This window comes from Poecilia reticulata, linkage group LG9 (genome assembly GCF_000633615.1).
Source record: "Poecilia reticulata strain Guanapo linkage group LG9, Guppy_female_1.0+MT, whole genome shotgun sequence".
NCBI classification, from domain to species: Eukaryota; Metazoa; Chordata; class Actinopteri; order Cyprinodontiformes; family Poeciliidae; genus Poecilia; species Poecilia reticulata.
This window is the reverse complement of record NC_024339.1, coordinates 3096036-3121024: the sequence shown is the minus strand read 5'-3', so window position 1 is coordinate 3121024 and position 24989 is coordinate 3096036. Positions and strand designations below refer to the sequence as shown.

The window sequence follows — 24989 nt, the reverse complement described above, 5'->3', positions numbered from 1 at the left end:
ATCAGGAAAGCTTTTGCTGAAAAAGGAATGTTTCGTGGGTTTCAGACTAATACATTGGAAAATGAGGATCCTCCACAACGGGAAGATACAGCTGTTTTCATCTCCTAAAGAAGCCRGGGATTTCATCCGCACACACGTTGGATAGGACTGACTCTTGGTGAGCGGTTCAGTTCCTGAACTACAGTATATTAGCTGCTCATAATTGATAGCTACACTTCTATACCTCAGCTGACATAATTATCCAGTTTATCTTTGACGTATCTATAAGTCACAGGCAGCTACGGAGTGAATTTCTTTCTCTTTTCTTTATTGTTATGCAAGACATTTACATTTGTTAGTATAAAGCTTTTACAAATACTTGTGTACTTGCCGGCTGTGTATGTMAMATTAATACGAAATATTTTTGGTTAAGCGCCTACTCTCATAAGAGGGAATATATATGGCTACATATGGGTTTGCTGACACCACTGTTGCTTTTGAAGTTGGGTTTCATAGTGAAGTTGCTCCCCTTATTAGTGGATTAGCATAAACTCCAATTTATTAGTCTGAGTTAGGGAGGGAGGACTTTGAGTGTTATGTGTCATTTTCAGGGTTTTCTTTTCTCATTTAGTTATTTTATTCAAATATATGTATGTTATGTAATAGGAGGAGATTTTAGACTTAAATACTAACAATGACCAAATGAAGCAGAGTGAATTGTTGCGTTTGAAAACTGAATATAATAAATTATCTTATGTGGTTAAAGCAATCTTATGACCAAGGAGAGAAAGTTGTTAAACTCTTGGCATGGAGAATTAAGAGAAAATACAAAGTGAAAGAGCAATTAATAGTATTAAGACCTCCTCTGGTCTTCCTCTGGTCTTATCCTCCTCCTCACAGAAGAGACAAAAAAGGAGTTRGACATAAATTTAACAATTGAAGAAATTTCACAGACCACACAGAGCATCAATAGTGGAAAAGCTCCTGGGCTTGATGGCTTCCCCATTGAATTCTACAAAACTTTCAAAGACAAACTTATAGTCCCTCTCTTCAACATGTMTGAAGAAGCATTTAGAATTGAAGTTCTCCCACCCACTCTGAGAAAAGCAATGATCACATTGATCTTAAAACCTGTTAAACATCCTTAAGAGTGGTCTTCATTTAGACCAATAAGTCTGATGGGGGTAGACACTAAAATATTTTGTAAAGTCTTAGCAAAAAGATTCAACCCCTTCATCTCACATTTAGTTCATAACGATCAAAACGGCTTTGTACCAAAACGTTAARGGTTTCACAATATAAGAAGAATTCTAAACATAATTCATGAGAAACTCACCTCTCCCTTTTTAACGGTCATGGACTGCCTGCGTGGGGTGATCTCTTCATTAATACTGGACAAAAAGTTCTGAGAGATGCGGAGGGCATCCTGTAACAACGGGTAATCTGGATGACCGGAGGGCGTGTGCTTCAGCAGGTCCTAAAGGCCAAAACAGAAAAATYGAAGGAATTCAGTTTTGAAAAGGATTCCCCCGTGCAAAATTGTGGTTTCAATTACTGACTTACATGGAGAACAAGAGTGCTGCGCGTCACCCTGTCCACAGGTTTGTAGAGGAGAGCTRTGGATGAAGAGTCATCACAGTGAACAAAAAAAAARAAATGGATTCCAGTACCAGGAAAGTTGATATTTCATCTAACTCAATACTCACTTTCCAGAGAATATTTAGCAGACTGGTCTTTGCATTCCTTTGTGCTTTTAACCTTGAGATTCTGAGATAAGAGGGAGAACAAAAAAACAAACACCTTGATTAATCCATAGCGAGCTTGACTGACTGCAGCTGCTGAAAACGACTAGAGAAAACTGCCCCGTCATCACTTGTCTCAGGCAGCAAAGCCCCGAACGCCACGGCCCCGCTGCACATACCTCAGATATCTGTGCAAACTGYGCGTTGGCCTGGCAGCACTTGTCTGCYGTMTCCACGGCAACCTTATAGTTGTCCACGAAGGCCCGGTACACCCCGAGCTGGCTGGCCTGCGGTGAACACAGAGAGAGACTYGCACGTTACTAAAGGGCACTGGTGAGCGCAGCACACCATGCGTCGCTTAGCCGACCCAGCTGATTCTGATTCAGCGTTGGCTGCCATTTATAAACCCCTTTACATGTGTGCCTTTAATCTTTTGTCTTCGCCGAGGTAGCTCAACCTCCTACGGAGCCCTGAGCACTCCTTTACTGCTCGTAATGTGGCGAAGCGGCTCTTTAATCTGGCCGGGGGACGCCTCCAGGAAGTCTACTCGGATCAGACGTGAGTTTCAACGAGATCCACACAAAAAAGTTACAATTAGAGCCAGAGACCATCACCTTTCCACTCGGCAAGTTTTCTGCTCTTTAAGCAATCATTAGCGATCAAAGTTATGACATTTAAGCAGAGCTGTAATTAGTTTGTTGAAAGTTGCTCACGTGCTAAACGGTGGTCTCTTTGATGGAAAACCCACACGCTATGCCGGGCTTCTCCTTACTTGACGCAGAGTGTTCTTACAAGGTTAAAATCACATGGGTTTTTTSGGGGGGAGGGGCGGTTGGAGCTGTAAGTAAATGTTGATCAAATGCAACTAAAAAAAGGATGATTGTTGCAAAAATTTACTCATACCAGCCATTTTCCCACCAGCTTCCTTTATTTCTGTTTTTGTTTTTTTTATCGTTAGCCTCAACTTCCTTCAAGTTGGATCAAAGTGAGTGGAAAAACACGTTTTGCATGTCGAAGCATTGTCAAGACACGTTGACTTATCTCCTGGATGTCATCAACCATGGCAAAAAAATAAATATAAGGCGCTACTTCCTCTGACTTTTACAAGGACTCAAGAGAGCAACACAACTGATTCTGGTGTAGTGAAATCAAAACCAAACCAGTGTACCAGCTTCTGGAAGAGGTCGCCCACACACTGCTGGTGGCTCCAGTCTTGGACTCGGGGCAGCAGAGCGTCATAGAAGTCCTTGTGGATCTCGTGGAGCTCAGGCACGTTGAAGAAGATGGTCTCTATCTCCTGGATGGTCAGCATGGGCTGGGAGGTGGTGGCTGCCGCCTTCAGAGGCTTCATGGGCTACAAGAGGCAACCACAAGCTATCAGATCTAAACAATTTAAATTTMAATTGACGAAACTCTAAAATACTGTACTTCAAATCACTCATTTATTAACTTTTTGAAGCTTTGACTGATATGTGTTTTTGTTTCTTTGAATGCAGAAAATATTTATGATACATTTCTTATTGCTCATGTACTAAGCAATAATAATTTATGCTTCAGTATTTTCTGAAGCATAAATTATATTCTAAATGATTTCTGTCAATTTTATTTTATTAATCTAATAGCAGTGCAAAATGTGTTCTGGTTTTTGCAAGCAGGCTAATTTTCTGGAAACATTGTCATGAGAATTTTTATTTTACACCGTTCATTTTTCTACTTGATTTTTATCTTCAATTAAATAATTGCTCTTGTGATTTGTAATTATTGTGTTTTTTTTGTTTTTTTTCCCAAACTTGAAATACATTTTAGGGGAAAATCTGTTCATTTTAAATGTTAAATCTGTGCTGTTGATATCCAGCAGGGTAAAAAATAACTTTTTAGACAAACAAATATTGGTATTTTYAGAGCAAGTAGAATGTAACTGAACATTTTTTTTCTTCCATAATTAGACTTTCGGTCTTGTTCAGACAGTGATCCCATGTCTGGATCTGCCCAGGCGTGGATCGTCTCACACAAGAGTTGCAGCCCAAATTAGATTCATCTTGCACAATTCCTTCTAGGTATTTAAATGTTTTAAGTCAGTGATTAATCAAACAGACAATAGATGCCTAATATATTTCTTTAAAAAGCTAAAACAAATACCTAAAAAGGCATTATGCTGTGAAAACGGAACTGACAACTCAAAGATTCCTTCTGTTTTCACTGGGATGTGCTAAATCCTGAAAGAAATTACTTCAGACAGACACAATGTGAGTAAATATAACATTCAGATTACAGCAGATGATTTTATTTACTAATAAATAAAAAAAACATCCATATTATCATGGCCCYATGTGAAAAAGTTACCATACCCTCCTCCACTGGTTAAGCCATGTGATTAGCCACATTTTAATCTTCAGTTTCCCAAGCCACACGTTGGCCTGTTTTACTTCTAAACCTGTTTGAACAAGAAATCCGTTATATGGAAACTTGTTTGACAACATGGAGTGAGCTAAAAAGGAAACACATCACATCCTGATCTAAAGAAATTCAAGAACKGATAAGGAAAAAAGRGTCTTATTTCCAAATGGTTACAAAGCCATTTCTTTGTAACTTTGGGAGCAGTAGGGAGGCCTTCCTTGGAATGGCTGGTTGCCATGGTTACTCCAATGAGGCATTGATGACTCATCCAGGAAGTTACAAAAACCCCACAACAGGTTAGAGTTCACGATTCAATCAGTTATAAAACACATTAGACCAGTTGTTGTCCACTAAGGACACTAAAACCACATTTTAGTTATAGGCTGAGCCAGACATTAAAAARGGTTTACAGGGGCGGTAGCCCAGGTGGCTCAAAAAACGTTTTTTGTGTATACATTTAATGTTTTACAAATATTACACCTCACATTAAAGTCATGGGCTTGTTTCATATTGAGTTTTTTTTTTTATTTTGGATTTTTATTCATTTAAACTACACTCAAATATTTGAAAATTGGAGCCATCTGCTAGCCATCATCACACAATTTTTTTTTTTTTAGAATTGTGTGATTTTTTTCTCTAATTCTGACTTATGAATGGAAAAGTAAAAAAAAAAACCTTAGCTATATGCCTTTTACCTGARCACCTTAAATATTTGTCATGTTTATAGAAACAATCACATTAAGGCAGCAGAAAATGATTCRAAAATCTAAAAAGCGCATTATATCAATTATCTAAACTGTGTCTAATTATTCTTATCTCTTAGTACTTATTAGAACATTTTAACAATTAATTATTAATTTAAGCTTAAAAATGTATTATTCTCTCCGTAGTTTCAACAGCTAGTGACAAGTCGTGACCAATCATTCTGAAAATCTGACCGGACAATATTTGGCTGCATCTCCAGTGGATATTATGGTYGTTTCAGAATGTGATCAATGACATCTCAGCATAAAGAGTCGTTACATACAATCAGCAGGGCCTCCAGGTGGCTGAGGTACGTTTCCTCGCTGGCCAGGATCCCAGACAGAACCCACTTCCTCATCTCCTGCCCCTTTTCCTGTTCCAGCTCCACCTGATACAAACATGAAATGGTGGGGAAGGAAAAAAAACAAAACCTTGTGAGATATGAAAGCATTTTTAATTTTCAATCAAGATGAATAATAACAACTTGAAATGCAAAATAAGCTTTAAAAGCTTGCTCACAAGCAGAAAACCTTAACTAGCTGTTGGGCAATGTRGGAACTGGAGTCGTGATCGCACTCTGTAGGAGTTTTACATTCCAGGAGGCCAGCAGACACTCCTCACCTCTTRAAAAAGACAAATGTTTGTTTTCCCTCTCTCCACAAGGGGTTGTTTGAAGCGGGTCAAAGATATCGCTCATTTCAGTTGGAATAACTCTTTCAGTAATAACTCTGTTGTTGTGTGTACTGGAATGAAAAAGAAGCYCAGCCCCCTCCTCCCCCACCCGCCACCATCATTTAGGCTTTGAAAATCACATCAGAAGAGAAGAATACCGCAGATATGAGAGGAACAGAGCAAATAAATGGGGAGGGATGTTAGTTTTTTTATTTATTTATTTTTTTCCCCAACATCTGTTTGGCTACAGTGTGTTTGCTGACTATGTGCGGCCTTTTCACCGACGCCCCGCTTCACAATGAAAAGCATTCCCCCATCTGGCAGCTACATGCTGCTCTGCATTTAATTGGTGGCATGTGGGTGCATCGGCTGGCACTTTTTTTTTTTATTTCTGCTTTTATACAGCAGCTCAGCTATTAAACAGAGAATACTGCAATGTAAACATATATGAAGTACTTTCATTGCCATTTTAATTTGCCATTCTGACACCTTTTAATTCAGCAATTAAATCTGATGTAAGCAAATTTATTTGGACCGCGTCAGAAATAACCCATTAGATGTGATTTAACTGAGCTTGCTGCAGCAATTGTGACAAACTAAATGGATCCATTTATGATCAGACAGATTTGTTCATATCATTCACCAAAAATGAATCTGAAATAACACAAAGAATCAACTTTTACATATATCTATATTTACTTGAATTTAAGCAAATCTCATAATAAAATTAGTTAGTAACTTACAGACATCTTAAAGGTGTAGTGTGGGTTCAACAAGGTGCAATGTTGATACCTCTTGAACCTTTTTACATTTTCTACAACCAGAAATGTTGCAGGTTTTAACAGATTCATTCTGAAAAATCCAACACAAAGCAGGAGTGAGCATGTATCATACTGCTCATCCTTTATTGTGGATTGTGATTCCTTATCTTATCTAAAAAATTTTGATTTATCATCATTGATTTATCATGATAAATTTCAGTTATTGATGGTAAATAAAAAAAAAACAAAACTGGCGGTATGATGGGAAATGTTATTTTTGATATTTTCTCCATATTTGATGAGAACATCAATAAATATAAGCAMATTAACAAAAAAAGACTAAATGATGTTACTGTGTGAGCAGTTTCTTAAAGTGGTGTCCTAAAGAATCCTGTTGTAAACTTTAATATTTTTCAAAAACGATAATTGTGTTTGTGCCATTATGAATGCTGTGTCACGCAGTCACAGCCAAGAGGCTACTTTAAAGTCATAATTAGGGTTTAAAATCATAATCTTCATTGCTATCACAGTAGCAATGATGGCAATGGCAGAGTCACAGTGGAAGAGTTTAGTTTAAAGCATAGTGTGTTAACMCAAGGGATGCACGATATATCGGCATTAACATTGGTTTTGGCCAATGTTAGCCATTTATTGACATATCGGTATCAGTTCAATCTGAGAACCTGCTGGGTGATTGGTGTAAAAGTTGTGGGAAATGGTCAAGCAGACAACAAGACACATCATAAACCGTTTGAAAGATARCATACTTTTAAGCAAAAAAAAAAAAGAAAAAAAAGAAGAAGAAACGGTTAACATAGACAGCAGAAAAAGCAAAGCAACAACTTTTATGCTCAGTAGGAAGAAGCGCAGATAATGACTATTGTGGACTGGAGCGTGGACAGAGGACACCGAAGGACAATGCAGCGGCAAAGAGGGGGAAGCGGGGGAGCAAGAGATGACGGGAATGTGTCAGAGTTGTCGGTCACAAAAACTTTACCGACTGCGTGGACTCCAGAGAACCGGACGACTGCGTGTCCCGGCTGTTCCGGTTCTTGGAGCGGAGCCGCGGCGAGGAGGACGGCGAGCCGCTGAAGGACAGAGTCTCRTGGCGAGGCGGGTGCTCCTCGGAATGCTCCAGGTCGTAGCCATAAGATGGAGGGTTTTCCATGTCTAGGGGAAAATGGGCAGACAAAGCACAATAGTCACATGATGAGCTGGAGATGCTGCTAGGTCATGGAGTTAACACAGACACACATTATTATGGGCAAGGCATCAAGCCGGAGCACCACTTCCAGCTGGAATGAGAATCGTAAAGTCACTGCAGGATGACATCTGTCCTGAACCTGGAATATTTGCCCATTCTTCTTTGGAAAACGGCTCAGTCAAATGAGACAGAGAGTGTTGGAGGAACAATTCTCTGTGCTTCTACAGTTTTTTTTAACTCATTCTACTGCAGCTCTGACCAAATGTTTAAGGTTGTGGTCTTGAAGGTGAACCTCCATCCAAGCCTCAAGTATTTATTAACCTCTAACAGGTTTTCATCCAGGTTTGTCCTGCATATAGCACCTTCCATATCCCCTTCACCTCTGACCAGSTGAAAACAAAGCATCCACAGAGCATGATGCTGCTGCCTCCATGTTTCCCTGGGGCTGCAAATTTCTTGTGACACAAAAAAGATAAATTAATGTTGGTCTCATTTGCGAGGCTAACCTATTTGTGGCATGAAAACAAGTAGGTTAGCCTATACAAATGAAATTAATTCATAAGTCATAATTCAATTTCAGCATTTTGAGACACTCACAATTTTGAGATTAAAATGAATAATTTATGTCATTAAAAGTCATAATTATGAGATTAAAGTTATAATTTTCAGAATCAAAGTTCCAACTTTGAGATAAAATGTCACAATTTTGACTTTCTATCTTAAAATTATGACTTTGAAAGTCAAAATTGTAGTTTTGAATCTCATAATTATAACTTTTACTCCATGATTCAAAGGTCCCATAATAAAAATAATAAATTTGAAAATTATGACTTCTAAACCCGTGATTTTAATCTTAAAACTGGAAATGATGACTTTAAAGCGCATACTTATGGGCTTCCATACATTTGACCAGAGCTCCTTGTTCCACATGCTTGCTGCGTTACCATGTGACTTATGGCTGCTTTGGGTGGTCCGGTTAGCTTTGTGTGACTTTACAAAACCATGCAATGGTCCTGTCACTGTTGTAATTTGCCATGAAGATATGAAGTGCACTAAATTCACATTCATGTGTGGCAGATGTTAGCATGTACAACATTGAAACTCCCTAATTACTGATAATATCAATATTTGTGTTATTTATTTTTCAGATTTCACCCTAAAGAATGAGGTAAACTGAGCTGTGTGCAGAAAAATCGAGTTAAAATACAAAAAAAGTGAAGAAAACTCCTCACCTGGACTACAGTAGTCATTATGATGTGAACAGCTGATGATAAACTCTCAGCATTAAGCTCTTCTGTTTTCATATTAAATCCTTTGTTAACCTCCATAAACCTGCGACCGACTTAAATCCAGCCTGTCCCAGTGAGCAAGGTGAAGCCAATGGGTGGATAAACAAGTGAAAAGGCAAGGCAAACACACGTGCCCTGCTGGATATACACACAGACCCCCTTCATCCACGTTTTTTTTGTTTTTTTTTGTGAACAAACGAGATCTTCTATCTCGGTGTGATATTTACTCATAATTCACATATTTAGAGAAGTCTCAAAACTCACACAACAACAGATTTCTTTCGGAATCCTGTTTAAAAAAAATAAAAAATAGGCTAAATGCAGAGCCGAGTGTGGGTCGTGTTGCAACACAAACGCTTGCAGCCAGCCTGGGCTGGAAAAACATGTTGGGGATATACGTGACACTTGTCAGTGGGTCTTTCTAAGATGAGCAGCCTTCTGCAYACTGTAATTACCGTCAGACACTCCGACTCACCAACATGTATAATCATCATCGCCTTGTTGTCAAGGACTTGGCAGCTCACTTATAGAATAGAAAAGCATCTAAAACCGTAGTCCAAAGAAAGAGGACGTCTGTCGTACTGTTGGACAGAGTATTTTAAGGAGGCCGCRAATTTGGTTCACCGCAGCACAAAAACAGGAAAATAAAGGATTACGGAAACAGGAGGAAGACGGAGCCATGTCACCCTGGAGAACCCTGCAAAAACACAGAATCCTACCGAGTATTTTTGGTCTAGTGCAAACGTCTTTTGTACACTTGAAATGAGACCATCTTATGAAATTAACWTATAAGTACCTTTTCAGCAGGAAATACAAGTTTGTTTCGAGTCAATAATTCCTTAATATTGATGGAAAATTAGTAGCTCCATTGGCAGATTATTTCATGAATAACAGGAAAAAATTTCTTGTCCCGTAAAGGAAATGATCTGCCAATGGAACTAGAACTTTTTCATCAATATTAAGAAATGATTGACTTAAACAAACTCGTATTTCTTGTTGAACAGTTGCTTATAAGTTAGTTTCATCTTATTTTGAGTGTATTAAGATATAGAAACTAGACTAAAAGTACTCAGTGAGATTTCGTGTTTTTGCTGTGAATCCAAAAGGACGAAAGTCAACAAACACCCAACCTCATGAGGCAAAGGTGGAAAAAAAAACCCCACCAATGTAGTTCAAGCAGCTTCCTAGTCAATACCAGCAGCACATCCTCCTCTAGGTAACTGTCAGAACCTCTTTAGTACCAGAAGTACATCCGGAGGAGGATTTCAAAGCGTGTTCTTACACCCCGGAACCTGGTCGTTTCTTTCTCACATGGAAACAGGTTTCAAACACGGCGCTCACTTGGCTGCGGCCGGTGTGAGAAAGCMGACATCACAATAGACCCTCAGCCAGAGCAGTTGTTGTAGCGATCACAAGGACGCCTACTGAGGAAATGTCCAGGCAGGTCTGCCCGGAAAATTCAGTAATTCATTTTGCTCCAGAGAGGAAACAGGCTTTCTACACAAGGTCATCTCTGCACAAACAGCCCCTCACTCCTGCTCCTAACACATCCCCTCCTGAAGTCACGGCCATTATGTGTTTACAGAGCACCCCCCTACACACACACATGCACGCACACACATACTTTGAAGGGCATGCGTAGCTTAACTACAGTAATAAATGGCTTTTGAAGCAGTTTAACACGCTGTTTTACAACTTTCCCCCCAGTACGCCTCAGACAGCAGTAGCTKGTTGTGGTTTCAGAGCAATCTCTCACAAAACTATTCTCAGTCGTCTTTACTGCCAACTCAAAGGGTGATCCACAAGGTTATGTATTTGGAACAATCTTATGAGCGCTGACAAACATAGTCTCTTCTTGACAAGAGGTTGTTGTTTCTGCACAGAATTTACTCATGAATTTGGTTTGAATCTAATGTTGCTAACATTCAATCTCAAACCCAAAATTTGACACCAGTTCTAAACGGTGCCGAGAGAAATTTGATGTTTTTAAATCTAAGAAATCTTGATGGTGGTAATATTAATATTACATCACAAGCATGCAATACCTTAATAATCTAAACAGGATTGTTGGGATACTAAGATCAAGTCAAAAATGAGACGCTAATTTAAGATTAGCCTAATTTTGTTTAGCAATATACATAAACTCAAAAAGAAATTGATTAAACTGATTTTTTTCTCTCTCATGTCTGCCTCCCATCTCCTCCTATGACATAGTGAACTACTTAGCGAACAGTAAGTGGTGCGTACACCATGGAGGAGCTTTGCGGTCTGTAATCCATGGACGCACACAATTACTGTTTCAAAAGATTTGTAAAGGCTCTCCAAACTCTTCAGGTGAGTAACAAAGTTCTGGTGACTGGCAGAGTAAGAAAATGCAGTAACACAAGTAGGCTACATGTTCGCCTTAGCTTGCAGATAAAAGCTACATTAGTTAAGCTAATTTTGCTAGTAAGTACTACAGTAAATATCACTGATATTTATGGTAGTATTACACAGAGGAGGGTGGAGTACTGAAAATTTGTAGTTGAGTAGCAGTTGTAATGTACTCATATTGTTTCTGATTTAGACAGGAACGAGGTGAGAGCTAATTCTAAGCTTGTGTCATAGCGACTCCATCGCAACTATCACGACAGTTAGTTACAGATACCTACCAAGATGGCTGTCAGCTACAAAGGTCCTGGAAGTGTGTCGCCACATGAGAACTGTGTATACAATATACACACCTGCTCATCTCATTTTAGTCCTTGCATTCTAATGAAGGTTAAAGAGAATGCAGCGTTGCTTCCTGGTGTTTCAGATTTGTGTTTCCTCGACCTAAAATGCTTCCTTTCTATTTTACATAACAGGCTCATCTGCCTTCAATGGATTTGCTGTAAATCAGTCAACACATACATACAGAATAAAGCCAATATAATGTTCACAGATATAATCCCCTTTAGAGGATTAAAGAATTGAACAGCTCCTTAACACCGCGGTGGACCCACTGTAACAGGACAGCCCTCCGTTTGCGTGACCTCAAAGTATTAGGCGAAAAGCTSGTGGGTGGTGAAGATGGCTGTGATAACCGTGACATGTCTGCCCAAATACCCAACTATGCGCAGCTTAAAATCCTTTCAAGCTCTGCAATCGAAACGTAATAAATACATTCTAATGACGTTACATAAGACTTAACAGCTGTGGGTTTGAGCCGTGCAGAGCGGGGGATCACAGAGGAGCCGCTTTTGCTTTGGACCGTCACTGAACTCTAATTCTGTTTTTCAAGAATTTAATTTAAACCTATTCCAATGAATCAGGTATATATTGCAACATCTGATTTTCCTTTTGTTTACCTTACTGACACCCAGACTTAAAAATAGACGCAGAGAAATATACAAACCCCTCTGCCAAACAAAGTGGGTCCGAACTCTCGAGCCTTGCTTCTGAGAACAATTAGTCACCGTGAAGTACTTTTCCTTCCTGCAGCATGTGAACAAGAGACCCGTTCAGAACAGCAACAAAAGTCCTGTAGGACCCTCATGACAAAGCAAAGCCACGGTGAAGCCCTGATCCTAATCCATACAGATGAATTACGATAAAACAGAKAGAGGGGCAGCGACAGATGTGCAGCAGAGATAAAGTTGCCAGTACCACAGCTTCTCCATCACCCTAAATAATTAAGTAACCCTTTTTTACTAAAACACGGCCTTTGAGAGACTCAAATTTTCTGTTTTTACTCGTATTAAAACCAACAGCTTGTGCTTAGCTTTAAAATGAGATTAGCATGAAAGCTGTTTCAGACCACAGCAGCGATCTGAAGGTTATTACAGTTAACTAAAACTAACCAAATAACCAAAACTGAAATAGTGAAAACATTTTCGCTAACTGAAATAAATAAAAACGGTAATTAATGGGGGAAAACTAACTGGAACTATATCAAGTTTTTAAAACTAACTAAACATACTGAAATTACAGATAGGATGTTACATCAATTATTTCAGTATGTTTTAGTTAGTTTTATAAACGCACAATGCCGTTAGTTTTTTTCCCCATTAATTATCGTTTTCACTTATTTCAGTGAACACAAATGTTTTCTCAATTTCAGTTTTTGTCATAACATTCGTTTTAGTTAATTATAATCATCTTGGTCAGSAGTCAGCAAATTACGATAATCCATACTCCCCTTGGCGGTGCTCATAGTCCACACAAAAAACCCCACAATAATTCAACAATAATTGAATAACTTCTTTTAAAACAGTATTTTTTGTTGAGTATTCATAACCCAATCGATGTATATTCACAATACTTTGACTTTTTTAATTTTGCACCTAAAAATTAAGTAACGTATGAAAAACTAAAACTACTAATAAAAACYAAACAATATTTAACTAATAATTGCTAAAAACTAGCAGAMAACCTCTTAAAAACTCAAACTAAGTAAATTAGACAAAAAGTTGCACGAAAATAAAACTAAACTATAATGAAAAACCCAAAACTATTATAACCCTGGTGTAGGATCTGCTGATGAATGCTGGAGGACAAGAGAGTCAAAAGCTGCAGTATAATATCTGCTCACTGATTTAACATAGACCACAGGGGGAAAATATCAATTTTGTTCGACTAATGGCATCAATTTCAGACACCAGTTCCCAAGAGTAACAACCCAACGGAGCAAAAAGGTCGATGGATTGAGCCCAGCTGGAACCAGAATAGCAGCATCTATGTTCCCCCCACCCGGCCCGGTTCACCAATAGGAAAACCAGAATGCAGCCCAAACTCGTGAGAGAACAGAGACGAGTGCGACGCAAACTCCTCACTCCCCGCTGTGGACATATTGACCGTCCCGYGCAGAGGACAAGCTGGCTGATGGACGGAAATTTGATCACAAGTCCCTATGAATAAACAAGGTCTGATTTATGCAGCTCAGAAAAGGCCTGAAAATGAAATTTAAGCCTTCAGAACTCACAGGAGAGAAGAAATGTCCAGTGAAGGACGCCGTCTCCGTCTGAAAAGTAGAACACTTTCATATAATAACCTGCAGAAGGCTCAGTAAGAGCCACGGCTTTATGAGTCCGGAAAATGGATTCTCATCTGGATTGTGGCAGACGGGAACAGCGGGAAAATCATGTCGGAGACACAGAAAACATGAAGCAAGGTGCTCAAAATATTACATTTCAGCCTAAATGCAAAGCACTTTGGAGGAAATAACAACACAGCACATCATTCTGAAACCCCCATCCTCCCTCCCCCTCACCTCCAGTGGTGTTAACATCAGCTGTAAAGATGCCTTTCCTCAGAGAAGCTGGTGAGAGTTTATGGAAATATGGATGGAGCTGAAGAATCCTTGGGGGAAAAAAAAACCTACTAAAACTTCCAAAAGACCTCAAGACTTAGTGGAATGATTTAGATCAAGCAACATTTTTGTGTTAAAATGGTCTAGTCAAAGTCTAGACTTAAATCCAACAACAAATCTTTGGCAGAAGTTGGAAAATATCAGATACTAATGTCTTCAAACTATAACTTTTGCTTTTTAGTAACATAGGATTATAAAAAATGTTTATCAAAATRTAAATTTCTGTATTTATCCGTCTTCTGCTGTGGAAAAGAAAAAAACCATCTCAGGAATGATCCACATGACCTAAAGTTGTTCTGATCAGGATATTCTGCATGGACTATGCTGGAGTGTTCTCACACCTGGTAGCTCTGTGRACTCAGTTTGATTGTGGATAAAAGTTGCAACATGTGTTACATTTTCGGTTTTGTGGCTCTCTTTCACACTGCATTGTGTTAAATGAAACAAACTATTTAAAAAAAAAAAGAAAAAGCTGATCCCCTCCTCTCCTCTGGTGGCGCTGCTCCAAGAATCTTTGAAGGAAAYGACACAAAAACCTCTCAAGAAGACATGAGAGCAACTTCCTTCTTCACAAAATGTTAACAAAAATGGAGTAGCGTCAGATTTTAGCAGTTGTCTCTTCTGACTTTGACAAAAAAGCCACAAGTCACTTCTCCCGGTAGCACTAGACTCTCTTGTTTGTTTTCGTTATATTTACCCAGAATGCCTTGCTTTGTCCACTTCCTGCTTTTAGAGTAGTCTCCGGTGAACTTAGCGTTCACATTTTGCACCAGAGTTCACTTCAACCGAACAAAAGTTTGCTTTTATGATTTAAAAAAAAGCAAACTTCCCAAAAYAAACTTTTTAGACAAATAAACTGGAGTTGGATTAAAACGGTTGGTGAGAATGCTCCCTTGACTTTTACATGTAAACTTTGTAAAAGCTAATTTTGCCTCCTCCTGTAACCAGGCCTTCTGACATGCCAAATCCAGACACAAGCTGTGTGTCTTCAGGCAGAGTGTAACAATGTTGCACCCTGTGGCTTACGTAAGGCATCGGCTGAACTACAAGGCCCTCTGCACCAGAGTTCTGCTGAGGTCCACCAGCACATGGTTCAGATTCACTGTGAGAAAACCTAAAATTATCACCAGCCATTGAGCGGTGAGGATCAGAACTGAGCAGCAGCCCAGCTCCGTGCAGCTACTAATCAGGGTACATTGAAATAGCTCAGGGTGGTCAGACTTCAGCTCATAACACACCACATTAAAAGAAAACAGTGCCTGATAGCCGCTGCAATCTGGAAAAATAAACAGAAGTGTGCAAAAGGAATGTCATAAACAGGAATCAATCTTACTGAACTCACTTTCTGAATTCATCATTTGCATTAGAAGCGGCACAGTTACGTCAAACATTTTGTTTAAATTCTAATCGACAGATGACATCGCTGTTTTGACGTGAGCGGAGACAAGAAGAAATCGGCGACCTCTTGGTTCACTGAAATATTCATGTGAATGTCTAAGAGGGATTAAATATTAGTGAACGAAGCTCACCTGATGTGCTTCAATGTGATTGACTCTGTYATAATCTGCCTGGAGACAGAGAATTTAACGCAGTGTTTCATTTACCAGAGCACCGGGCCAGGACTGGATTAATGAAAACATTTCAGATTTACTTTGCTTAAGAATACAAGACTCCACAAAATCTGTGCAAAGGTTTCTGGATGTTATATGAGCTTCATTAAGTCAGGAGTTCACTTGTTAATAGAGATCCGACATTGACATTGGAAATCGGTCCAATATCATCCAAAGAAATAAGTATCTGATTGTATTAGCCTGCAGCTAAAATCTCCGACCAATTGGTTATTAATTTATGGGTCCGCTAGAAGACCCCTTATGATGGACAAACTTTGGACTTGGTTTTTCCTCGCCCAGACGCGTGTCACCGGGGCCCCACTTTGGAGGTGGGGCACGATGGCGAGCGCCTGGTGGCCGGGCTTTTACCCATGGAGCCCGGCCGGGCTCAGCCCGAAGAGGAGACGTGGGTCCCCCTTCCGATGGGCTCACCACCTGTCGGAGGGGCCAAAGGGATTGGGTGCATTGTGCTTCGGGCGGCAGCAGAGGGACCCTGGCGGTCTGATCCTCGGCTGCAGAAGCTGGCTCTTGGGACGTGGAACGTCACCTCTCTGGTGGGGAAGGAACCGGAGCTAGTGTGCGAGGCTGAGAGGTTCCGGCTAGAAATAGTTGACCTCACCTCGACACATGGCTCTGGTTGTGGAACTAGTCTCCTTGAAAGGATGCCTCCTGGACGCCTCCCTGGTGAGGTGTTCCGGGCACGTCCCACCGGGAGGAGGCCTCGGGGAAGACCCAGGGCACGGTGGAGGGATTATGTCTCTCAACTGGCCTGGGAACGCAATGGGATGTCCGAGGAGCTGGAAGAAGTTTTCTGGGGAGAGGGAAGTCTGGGCCTCCCTTTTGAAGCTGCTGCCCCTGCGACCCGACCCCGGATAAGCGGAAGAAAATGTATGTATGTATGTATGGATGTATGGATGGATCCGTTATTCTCAAGCCTGTTATTGACTATTGTTCTCTGTTTGAGTAACATCACTTGATCAAACCCTTTCTAACATTTCACACTACAGAGCATCTTTGGTCAGAGGCCTCTTCAGACTCAGTGCAGTGCAGGCTGCTGCAGATCATCACCATCTTCAATAAGTCTTTGAAGAATCTTAATGAATAACTTACAACAACATTTAATTTCCCTTTGGGATAAATTAAAGTCTTTTTGAATTTGAATCTGAATAAGTAATAAGAGCATTTATGTTTTGTGCTGATATCATATCGGTTCAATATGGGTAATCGGCCAATACTCAAAACTGCAAGTTATCAGTTTATTTGAAATTGATGTATTTCCATTAAGCAAATGGAGACGCAGCCATCTTCCATTGTTTGGAAGATGGAGCAAAACACAGGAAGATGTTAGAGGCTGTGTGAGGCTTGCAGCCGGGGTAGAGGTTCAGGTAACTACAGTGAACTGTGAGCTAAATACACATACACACCACACTTTTCAGATTTTTGTTTGTAAACAAAGTGGGAGAACCATGCATCGTATGTCTCTGATTTCTTGATTATGCGCTGCATTGTGCCAGTCAGTCGCATAAAATCACAACAGAAGACATTTAACTTTGCGCTCGTGATGAAATGTCAAAAAGTTTATAAAATTTCAAAAACAATAATAAGTTAGCATATCTAGCAGAATACATTTCTGTTTGTATTCATTGCCAACTGAGTTGCTTTGAGTTCAAAGTTTAGCCAAAAATATAAAACTCGTAGCATCACACAAACAAACAAGCTCCACAGGTCAGGCTCCCTACAATGGAGGTGAACTCATAGAGCACTTAACATTTCATTAACCACTTCCCCCCACACCCCACAAGCAGCTGAGACATTCCATAAACACTTGGACTGCCAGCCTGCAGCACAGAGGGCCCTTTGAGCAAGGGGACCGAGGGAGGGGAGCCCAGCCCGCAGGTCCAGAGGGCCGAGGCTGAGCACGAGGGACTGGAGCCCTGCAGTCCTCCGAAAACATGCCACACATTTGTTTTCCCTCCAGATCATCTACGGAGAGTCGTACGTTACGCTGCGTATGTGAACGGTGTGAGATGAACAGCATCGTTCAGAATCAAGAGTCCCAACGAGCATTTCTGTTGTGCTTTCTGATCAACAACGGGAACACAAAGACTATTCATGCCTTCCACTGCCAGAGCAGCTGGGGAGGCCTGGTCTGGTGTACTGATGAGCTGCCAGCTTCTGAGCACTGAAAAGGAGAACAGGTGCCTTACTTTCACACAAATGCAGAGTTGCCCTGTTGGACTTCCTCTTGTACGCCCACGTTTACTTTAGGAAAGGGAGAGGCTGAATTCTTTGGCTCCCCACCCTCTGACCCCCCGCCCCGACCGCTGGAGCTCAGGCGTTCACATCCAGGTAACAACGACAGGTCTGTCTGGGCTTCCACGAGGGACATCAAATATCCACGAGTCTGCAGTTAACTGGGTTTGATGGCGCAAGTCTTGCTGAGGCGGCAAATTGAGCCAGCCTCCGGTCTGAAGCAGACAGACAGTGTCCCAGACAGACGYGCTTACAGGCCAAACCCGCGCAGCATACTGACCAAGGCGCTCCCGGATAAATGCATCCGAAAAGACAAATTGGTGTTTTTATTTTATTTTTTGTGGGGATTATTATTAACCTAATGGGAGGTTTTGCATCCCATTTTTTCCGACTGCATCTTTTACGCATTATATTAAAGCTGCAGTAACGTTTGTGAAATTTTTATTTTATTTAATTATTTAAATTATTTTTTATTTTTCTACGCCGTTAACATATTGAGCAGCAAGTACATTAGATTGATTGACAGCGTTAAGACCTGCCTYTTGGCTCTGATTGGTTGCTTTTGGTCAGGAGTCGTGCATTTCTTCAGATGGTAACAGCAGCTCAGGGAGGGGCTGGAGGAGAKAGATCTTTTAACATCTCATTTGTCTTATGTTATAGAGTCTCAACATGAAGATAGTTTTAACAAATATGCACAAAACCCCCCCACATTTTTTATAAAAGTTACAAACGTACAGCTTTAACCCTGAGAGAGCCGAGACCCTTCCTCAGCCGCGGCAGAACTCCTTAAGAGCCACAGCCACGACTGTGTCGTGATGATAATTAATTATGGCAAAAATAACCCATCAGAGGGATGGCCTCTTTAAAGGTCTACCGCCAATCAGCAGCTACATTCACAGCTGGGGTTGGCAATTGACCTAGATAACCAGAAAGCAGGAGACAACGCTCATTTCTACCGTTCTCAGGGTAAAAGTCTGCTGAAGTGTGTCAGTTCCACAGTCGGGCCATTTTGGGAAGACAAGAGGAAAATAAAGTCAAGAGACACCAGGACAAGCATGGCTTTGTCTGCAGCAACAGGAAGACGTAGCCAACGGTAAAAAAACAAAAAACAATCACACGTTTTTGATGAAGACAGAAAAAGCCCCCACACCAGATGCGCAGTGAATCATCTGCGCATCAGGAAGCCATGTCACTTCTGTCTGGTGCAGTGTGGATTATCAACAGCAAAAACCCTCATCTAGTCATCTGTGTTTACTATTAACATCAGTTTAAAGGGGCAGTATTATGTATTTTCTGGGCACATAGTGCCAATTTGTAGCACAATCAAGTAACTATGATAAGTTCAGTTATCACTTCATAATTTAACACCTTGAAATTGGACCGCTGTCTCTTTAAAAACTTCTGCCCTTTTCTGAAACTCTGCCTTAAGGAAGTCATCACAACATGGCTCCTCTATTAACCCTTTAACAACATTTTTACCAGAGTTCCACTGAGAAGTAGCTCCTATAATGAGCTCAGCAGATACGTAGTTCCACCAGGTATTTTCCAATTGCACCTGGCTAGTCTGAAGGAGCTGAGAGGGGGATTCATGGGRGATGGCTGCTCTGTGAGGTGGGAGCTCGGAAACTTGTGGACCGCAGCTACAAGGAGGAGCTGCGTCTCGAAGGCGGGGCTAGGTCCCTCCAGGTGTTTTGCCCCAGAGTAAAGGATTAAAGGATTTCTCAAATATGCATGAACAAATTAAAGCAACACTCCAGGTGTGTTTTTGATGATGGAATGACATTTTAACATGACGCAAATCTCAAAAAAGTTGTTTTTAAATAATTCTCTTCCTTTAAACTAAATGAAGTTTAGAATATTCCAGGAGTACACCTCACGTTTTCTGTTTTTGTTACATTACAACAAACATGAACGCATTCCGCTGTAATTTTACATGACAGACCAACATTAAACTGGACATTTTTGGAAAGTGGAAGAAAAACAATACATGGTTTTAATGGGGTTTTTTCTCCAAAATAAAAYAAAATAACATAAAAAAAATTGTARGGATTCAGTCCCCCTGAGTCAGTGCCTTGACMTGAGTTAGACTGGCTGGAGGCTGCAAGCCTAATCTTTTCCCGTGGACTTTTACTCRTCCGTTTTAACACATGACTATGCTCTGGTTCCATGTTAAGGTTTGTTTTCTTCCAGGAAGCTGAACGTCTGCTCCAGCCTCAACTCTTTCGCAGTTTAGCAGCATGTTTTCTTCCTACACCACACTATTTATCTCCATCTTCCCATCAACTCTGACCAGCTGTCATGTGCATCCACCACCCATACTTTTGCTTTATGGAGGGATTGTCCAGCACTGGTTTTCCACCACACATCYAGTTTTAGATGAGGAGCAGAAACATAAATATTGTCTCATGTGCCTTTGTGTTCTATAAAGTCTAGATTTGTAGAGAGTTTGACTTAACAGATGTGATTTCAGCAGAACCCTAACCTATTTGTGTGTTTTGGAATATTTAAAGCTGTACCCGTCACAATAAACAATACGTGAATTAATCATATGATGAATTAAAATAAGCACAATAACTTCCATTTGGACAACAATCATCAGAGAGATTGCTGCAAAGCCGCCATTTTGAGAAACGTTGCAAACATTTGACACCCAGTATGAAGTAGTTAGCCTGCACTTCCTGGCATTTTTTCCTGTTTTCTCTGTCTAAGCTGAATGACTATTACGTTTTGAAATACAATTGTTAATTGTTGCTCCATTCGTTTTGGTTTATTTTGAATATTTAAAATGTCTTCCAGTTTAAGTGTTATATGTTCTTTAGAAATGTAAATTTGTTTGATCTTTCAGTGGGTGCACTCGCATTATTATTATTAATCCATTTTTAGTATTATATTAGTTGAGAATGACAATGTTTATCATTTATTGCAACAATTCCTACGACAGGTCCAGCAAAATTTGTTATTGTGACAGGTGATTCGCAGCTTATTTCACTGTTTGCAACTGTCCAATATATGAGACTTAAAAGCATGATTACAGCACTGAGAGTTTATTTTGCATCATTTAACGATAAGTGCAACCAAAATCAACTATTCCAAATGCTGCTTACAAAGCCACGAAGCCACAAACAAAGAGCAGTTTCTCCAAAAAAACAAACAAACAAAAAGAAAAACCTAACCTCCAGYCTGAATCCTAATCCAGCAGTGTGCACCCTAATGTTGTTACAAAATCACAAAGTAAATCCAGACTTCTGGTAATCCACAGAGCAAGGTCCACATGAGACAGCTGTGCCATTATGTCACAAACCCGGAACAAAAGCTGCGAGGCCGGGATGCGAGACAGGGCAACTCAGTGTGTGTGTGTGTGCGTGTGTGTGTGGGGAAGAGTACGACACATCACAGAAAGTGTGGAAGCAGAGATTTTTTTTTTAACACAGGGAAGGTCGACTAACTGGTGACAGGATGAGCCGTTGCCTGCTGTAACAGCTGTGAGCGTTCAGTCCCACTGCTGACCATAGAAATGGTAGACAAAAGAAAACTATCACAGCCACTCAATGCCAGATGTATTTCACACTCCTCATCACTATGACAACTGAGAGAAGTTTGCTKTATAGACCAATCAAGTTAATTTTGTGCAAACTTTCCTCCTCCTTCTACAGTATTTGAAATGAAATGTCTAATAAACGATCTCAACATAGTCACGCAAGCATCACGCTAGTTTACACTTAATGCTGATTATGTCACTGAATATCTACCCTGTTGGTCACATGTTCTGAGTCAAGAAGCTTTAGGCTGACCAAAAAAAAAACCACTATCTTGCTCATCTGTTTAACCCAATCCTCAGTGGATCGCTTTCACACTGAAACAGTCACTTACCCATTTCCGTCTTCTAATATAAGCAAGGCGGTGCCCAGATCACATCCACAGTGGGCAGTGGGTGGCTTCAGCCAGTGACAACACATCCGTGTGAAATTCTCACCTTAAAGATGCTAACCAGAGGTGTTTTCTTTCTAACAGCAAAAAAAAAAAAGCCTGAGCATTTGGAGGATGGCTTTTGGATTGATGGATTCCTACGTAGACACAAAACAACCAGMAAATCTGACTAAGTGAGGGTGTTGGACTTCAGCTAAATGTCTGGCTTAAACAAACTTTTTCAAAGGAGGGAAACCTTCCATCARGACTAAAAAGCCACTTTCCTTATCGCGATTAACACGGTTATATTGTTACCGTGCCAATACCTCCCCTTAATGACTGATTCCTCTATTGTGTTCACACATCTCACCAGGAAACGTTACCAGAGACCTCAGCGATGGAGGTAGATGCTCCGACTCCAAAAGACAAGAAAAGAACCACAAGATTATCTCCATTTATGTTTCAAAAGGATAACCTTCTCTGATGCCCTGTGCTAACTTGAAAGCACAGGGCATCAGATAAGCTCTATTGGTTGATGTAGTTAGTTCTAAACAAAACATGGAGGAAGTTCTTGCTTTGATGCAGTTCATGACCAGGGAAGTGAAATTTGGAGGYWTCAGTATTTGACAAATAAAAAAAGTTTGGTTCAAATCTCTGGCATATTAACTGAAGAATCACAAGGACCTAAAGTCACTTCTGCTCCATTATCATCTTCTGCTAATAGACCCACTGTAGTACAGAGATAAGGCTCTGACTGGCTCTGATTAGTGATCAGCAGGTCAATTATGGAAARATTTTCCTCCTCCCAACACATTAAGGCAAGAGTTCCTATCATATTTGGTTTGAAGTTTATTTTTAATAGTATTTAATAGTAGGGTGCACCGATTACCGATCTTTACAAAGTCCGACCTGCTGAATCSGATTTTGTCCGATACCCATTTTTTTTGTCTGAATGTAGCTAAATATAGCAAGAAAGTTGCTGACTTGGCAGCATTGGGGTGGCTATTGTTAACCACAAACATGCAGACCTGAGCTGGTGGGCATGTCTGTCAGTCAAACGTTCTCTCAAAGCAAAGCAAAAGAGAACATCGGCTGATTTTTAGACCTTTTCAAAGGTAGCAAGATTGGTGGAAAAGTGGCTTCACATACAAGTATCGGCTGATCACCAATGTCCCAACATTAAGGAAATTGGGGCAGATTTATTGGTGCACCCCTATCTAATAATTCAATCAAAATCATCATCAGCAGGCCAGACTATGAGGAATACCAGATTCCATATTAGGCAGGTGAGGCCTGATTGATGCATTTCTACTTTTGTGTTTTAACTTCTGAGAACTAAAAAAGTCAGAGAATGTGTGTGTGTTCTGCAGCGACCTACCGAGATCTCCTTGAACACTGTTGTCATGGGAGGTCCTGCTGGATGTGGTGGAGTCCCCATCACTGGGCCACATGTGGCCCCTCTTACGGACCCCGACGATGGAGGGGACGCCATGCTGCTTCAGACATTTCTGGGACAGAGGGGTAGGCGGGCTGCCACTGTCGATGGACAGCTGGGAGTATTGGGAGGGAGAGCGGCTCTTCTCCCTGAACATAGGGTAGGTGGTCGGGCTGGGAGACACTTGGCTGGACTGGCCGGAGGAGAAGTCCTCCTCGCTGGAGGTCAGGTTCTCGTTGGAGCTGCAGTCCGGTGTGTAGCCGCCCCCGACATCGTCAAAGCTCCCGGGAGAGTAGGAGCGCCTTGGCCAGGTGAGGTGAGGATCCTCGTCCATGCTGCGGTCCCTTATGTGGATCACCCGAGTGTCCCCTTCACCCATCATTCCTCCGACGTACACGCTGGTGTACGGCTGGCACTCCACCGGCTGTCTGTCCGACCTCCCCTCAGCGGACCTGATCGCCCCATCTGTCAGGAAGTGTGGGCTGACCTCTGGGTCGTCGGGAGACCCATTGAAGCTCCCTTCAGTGGACCTGCCTCTCTGAACAGGCTTGGCAAGGTCCCCCGCAGCAGCAGACAGGTTGCCCGGCAGGGAATGCAGGGACCTCTTCCGCTCCATCTGCATGGCCTGGCTGCCCAGGGTGCTGATCTTATCCGAGACCTCCTTGTCGTTCACCCTGACCAGGCCTCGCTCGTGGTGGTACTCCATGTTCACATAGAAGGGCTTGTCCTGGCTCACTATCACGGACAACCCCTTGCTGTCTCCGGCTGTGTGAGAGTTGGCTCTCCTGATGCGCTCGAAGTTGGACCTCAGGGCCGCCACAGACCCTGTGCCAACTGGGAAGTCAGGGGGCTCGGAGTCCTGGCGAACAGGTGACATCCTTTCTTTCTGTTTCGCCAAACACAAACCATCCACCACCTCCTCTGGATGTCCAGTGTTCCTCTGAGTCTTGCAGGAGCCTCTCTGCTTCTGCTCATCTGTCAGTGCCTCTTCAGTGTAGGACCTCCTGTTTTCTGACCCACCGCTGGACAGATCTCTGTCATTTGTTGATGGCATCTTTTTAAACCCCCATCTCTGTCCATCGTAGGATTTCCTTTCTTTAGCCAGAAGAGTCTGAAGGTAGATCATCCGAAAACGCTCTTTGTTGACTTCTTTCTCCAAGTGCCGGATGGAGGACTTGCATTTGTCCAGCTCCTGTTCAATATGCCCCAGCGAGCCAAGGTCCATTTTAGGCGGATCAGACTCAGGGAACTGGGCTCTCCATGCCTCCACAAACCCCAACGGTTCCACCATTGTGAAGACTCGTATATAAACGCCTCAATCTACCAATAACAGAGAGAAACGCCAATCTACAGCTTCTACTGGGCCAGAGTGTTTACAACTCACAGCTTCCATAGTTTAGCAGCACATTAAGAAAAAGATAAAGTCATGCAGAAATCACGGGTGCGATCTCATTACCGCCAAGTCCAACACATGTGAGTTTCTCCCAGTTTTCTAGCTCGATCCCGAGAGGAGGCAGTGCGGTCTCTGGAGATCTTCTGTCTGCCTCTGGGTCTGGTGTCAGACTGACTCGCAGCTCTCTGCTGTTTGGTCGCAGCTCAAAGAGGAGGGGCCACTGAAAGCCCGTTCAGATTTATGCCTCAAACACATAAAAGACGAGCTTTAATCGC

The 24989-nt window shown here is 41.4% G+C and overlaps 1 protein-coding gene across 1 annotated transcript in view; it reads right to left on the bottom strand.

The window, feature by feature from the left end:
• si:dkey-91m11.5 (BCR activator of RhoGEF and GTPase) overlaps positions 1-24893 on the bottom strand; it is a 45983-nt gene extending 21090 nt beyond the window's left edge. Inside the window, exons 1-8 of the mRNA XM_017306526.1 lie at positions 23265-24893; positions 7293-7465; positions 5146-5250; positions 2890-3075; positions 1901-2008; positions 1686-1746; positions 1543-1595; positions 1316-1456 (exon numbers count right to left, since the gene is read on the bottom strand). Coding sequence (XP_017162015.1) covers positions 1316-1456; positions 1543-1595; positions 1686-1746; positions 1901-2008; positions 2890-3075; positions 5146-5250; positions 7293-7465; positions 23265-24612 — 2175 coding nt within the window. The 5' untranslated portion in view covers positions 24613-24893. The remainder of the gene's footprint in view (positions 1-1315; positions 1457-1542; positions 1596-1685; positions 1747-1900; positions 2009-2889; positions 3076-5145; positions 5251-7292; positions 7466-23264) is intronic.
• Positions 24894-24989: the final 96 nt, after the last annotated feature.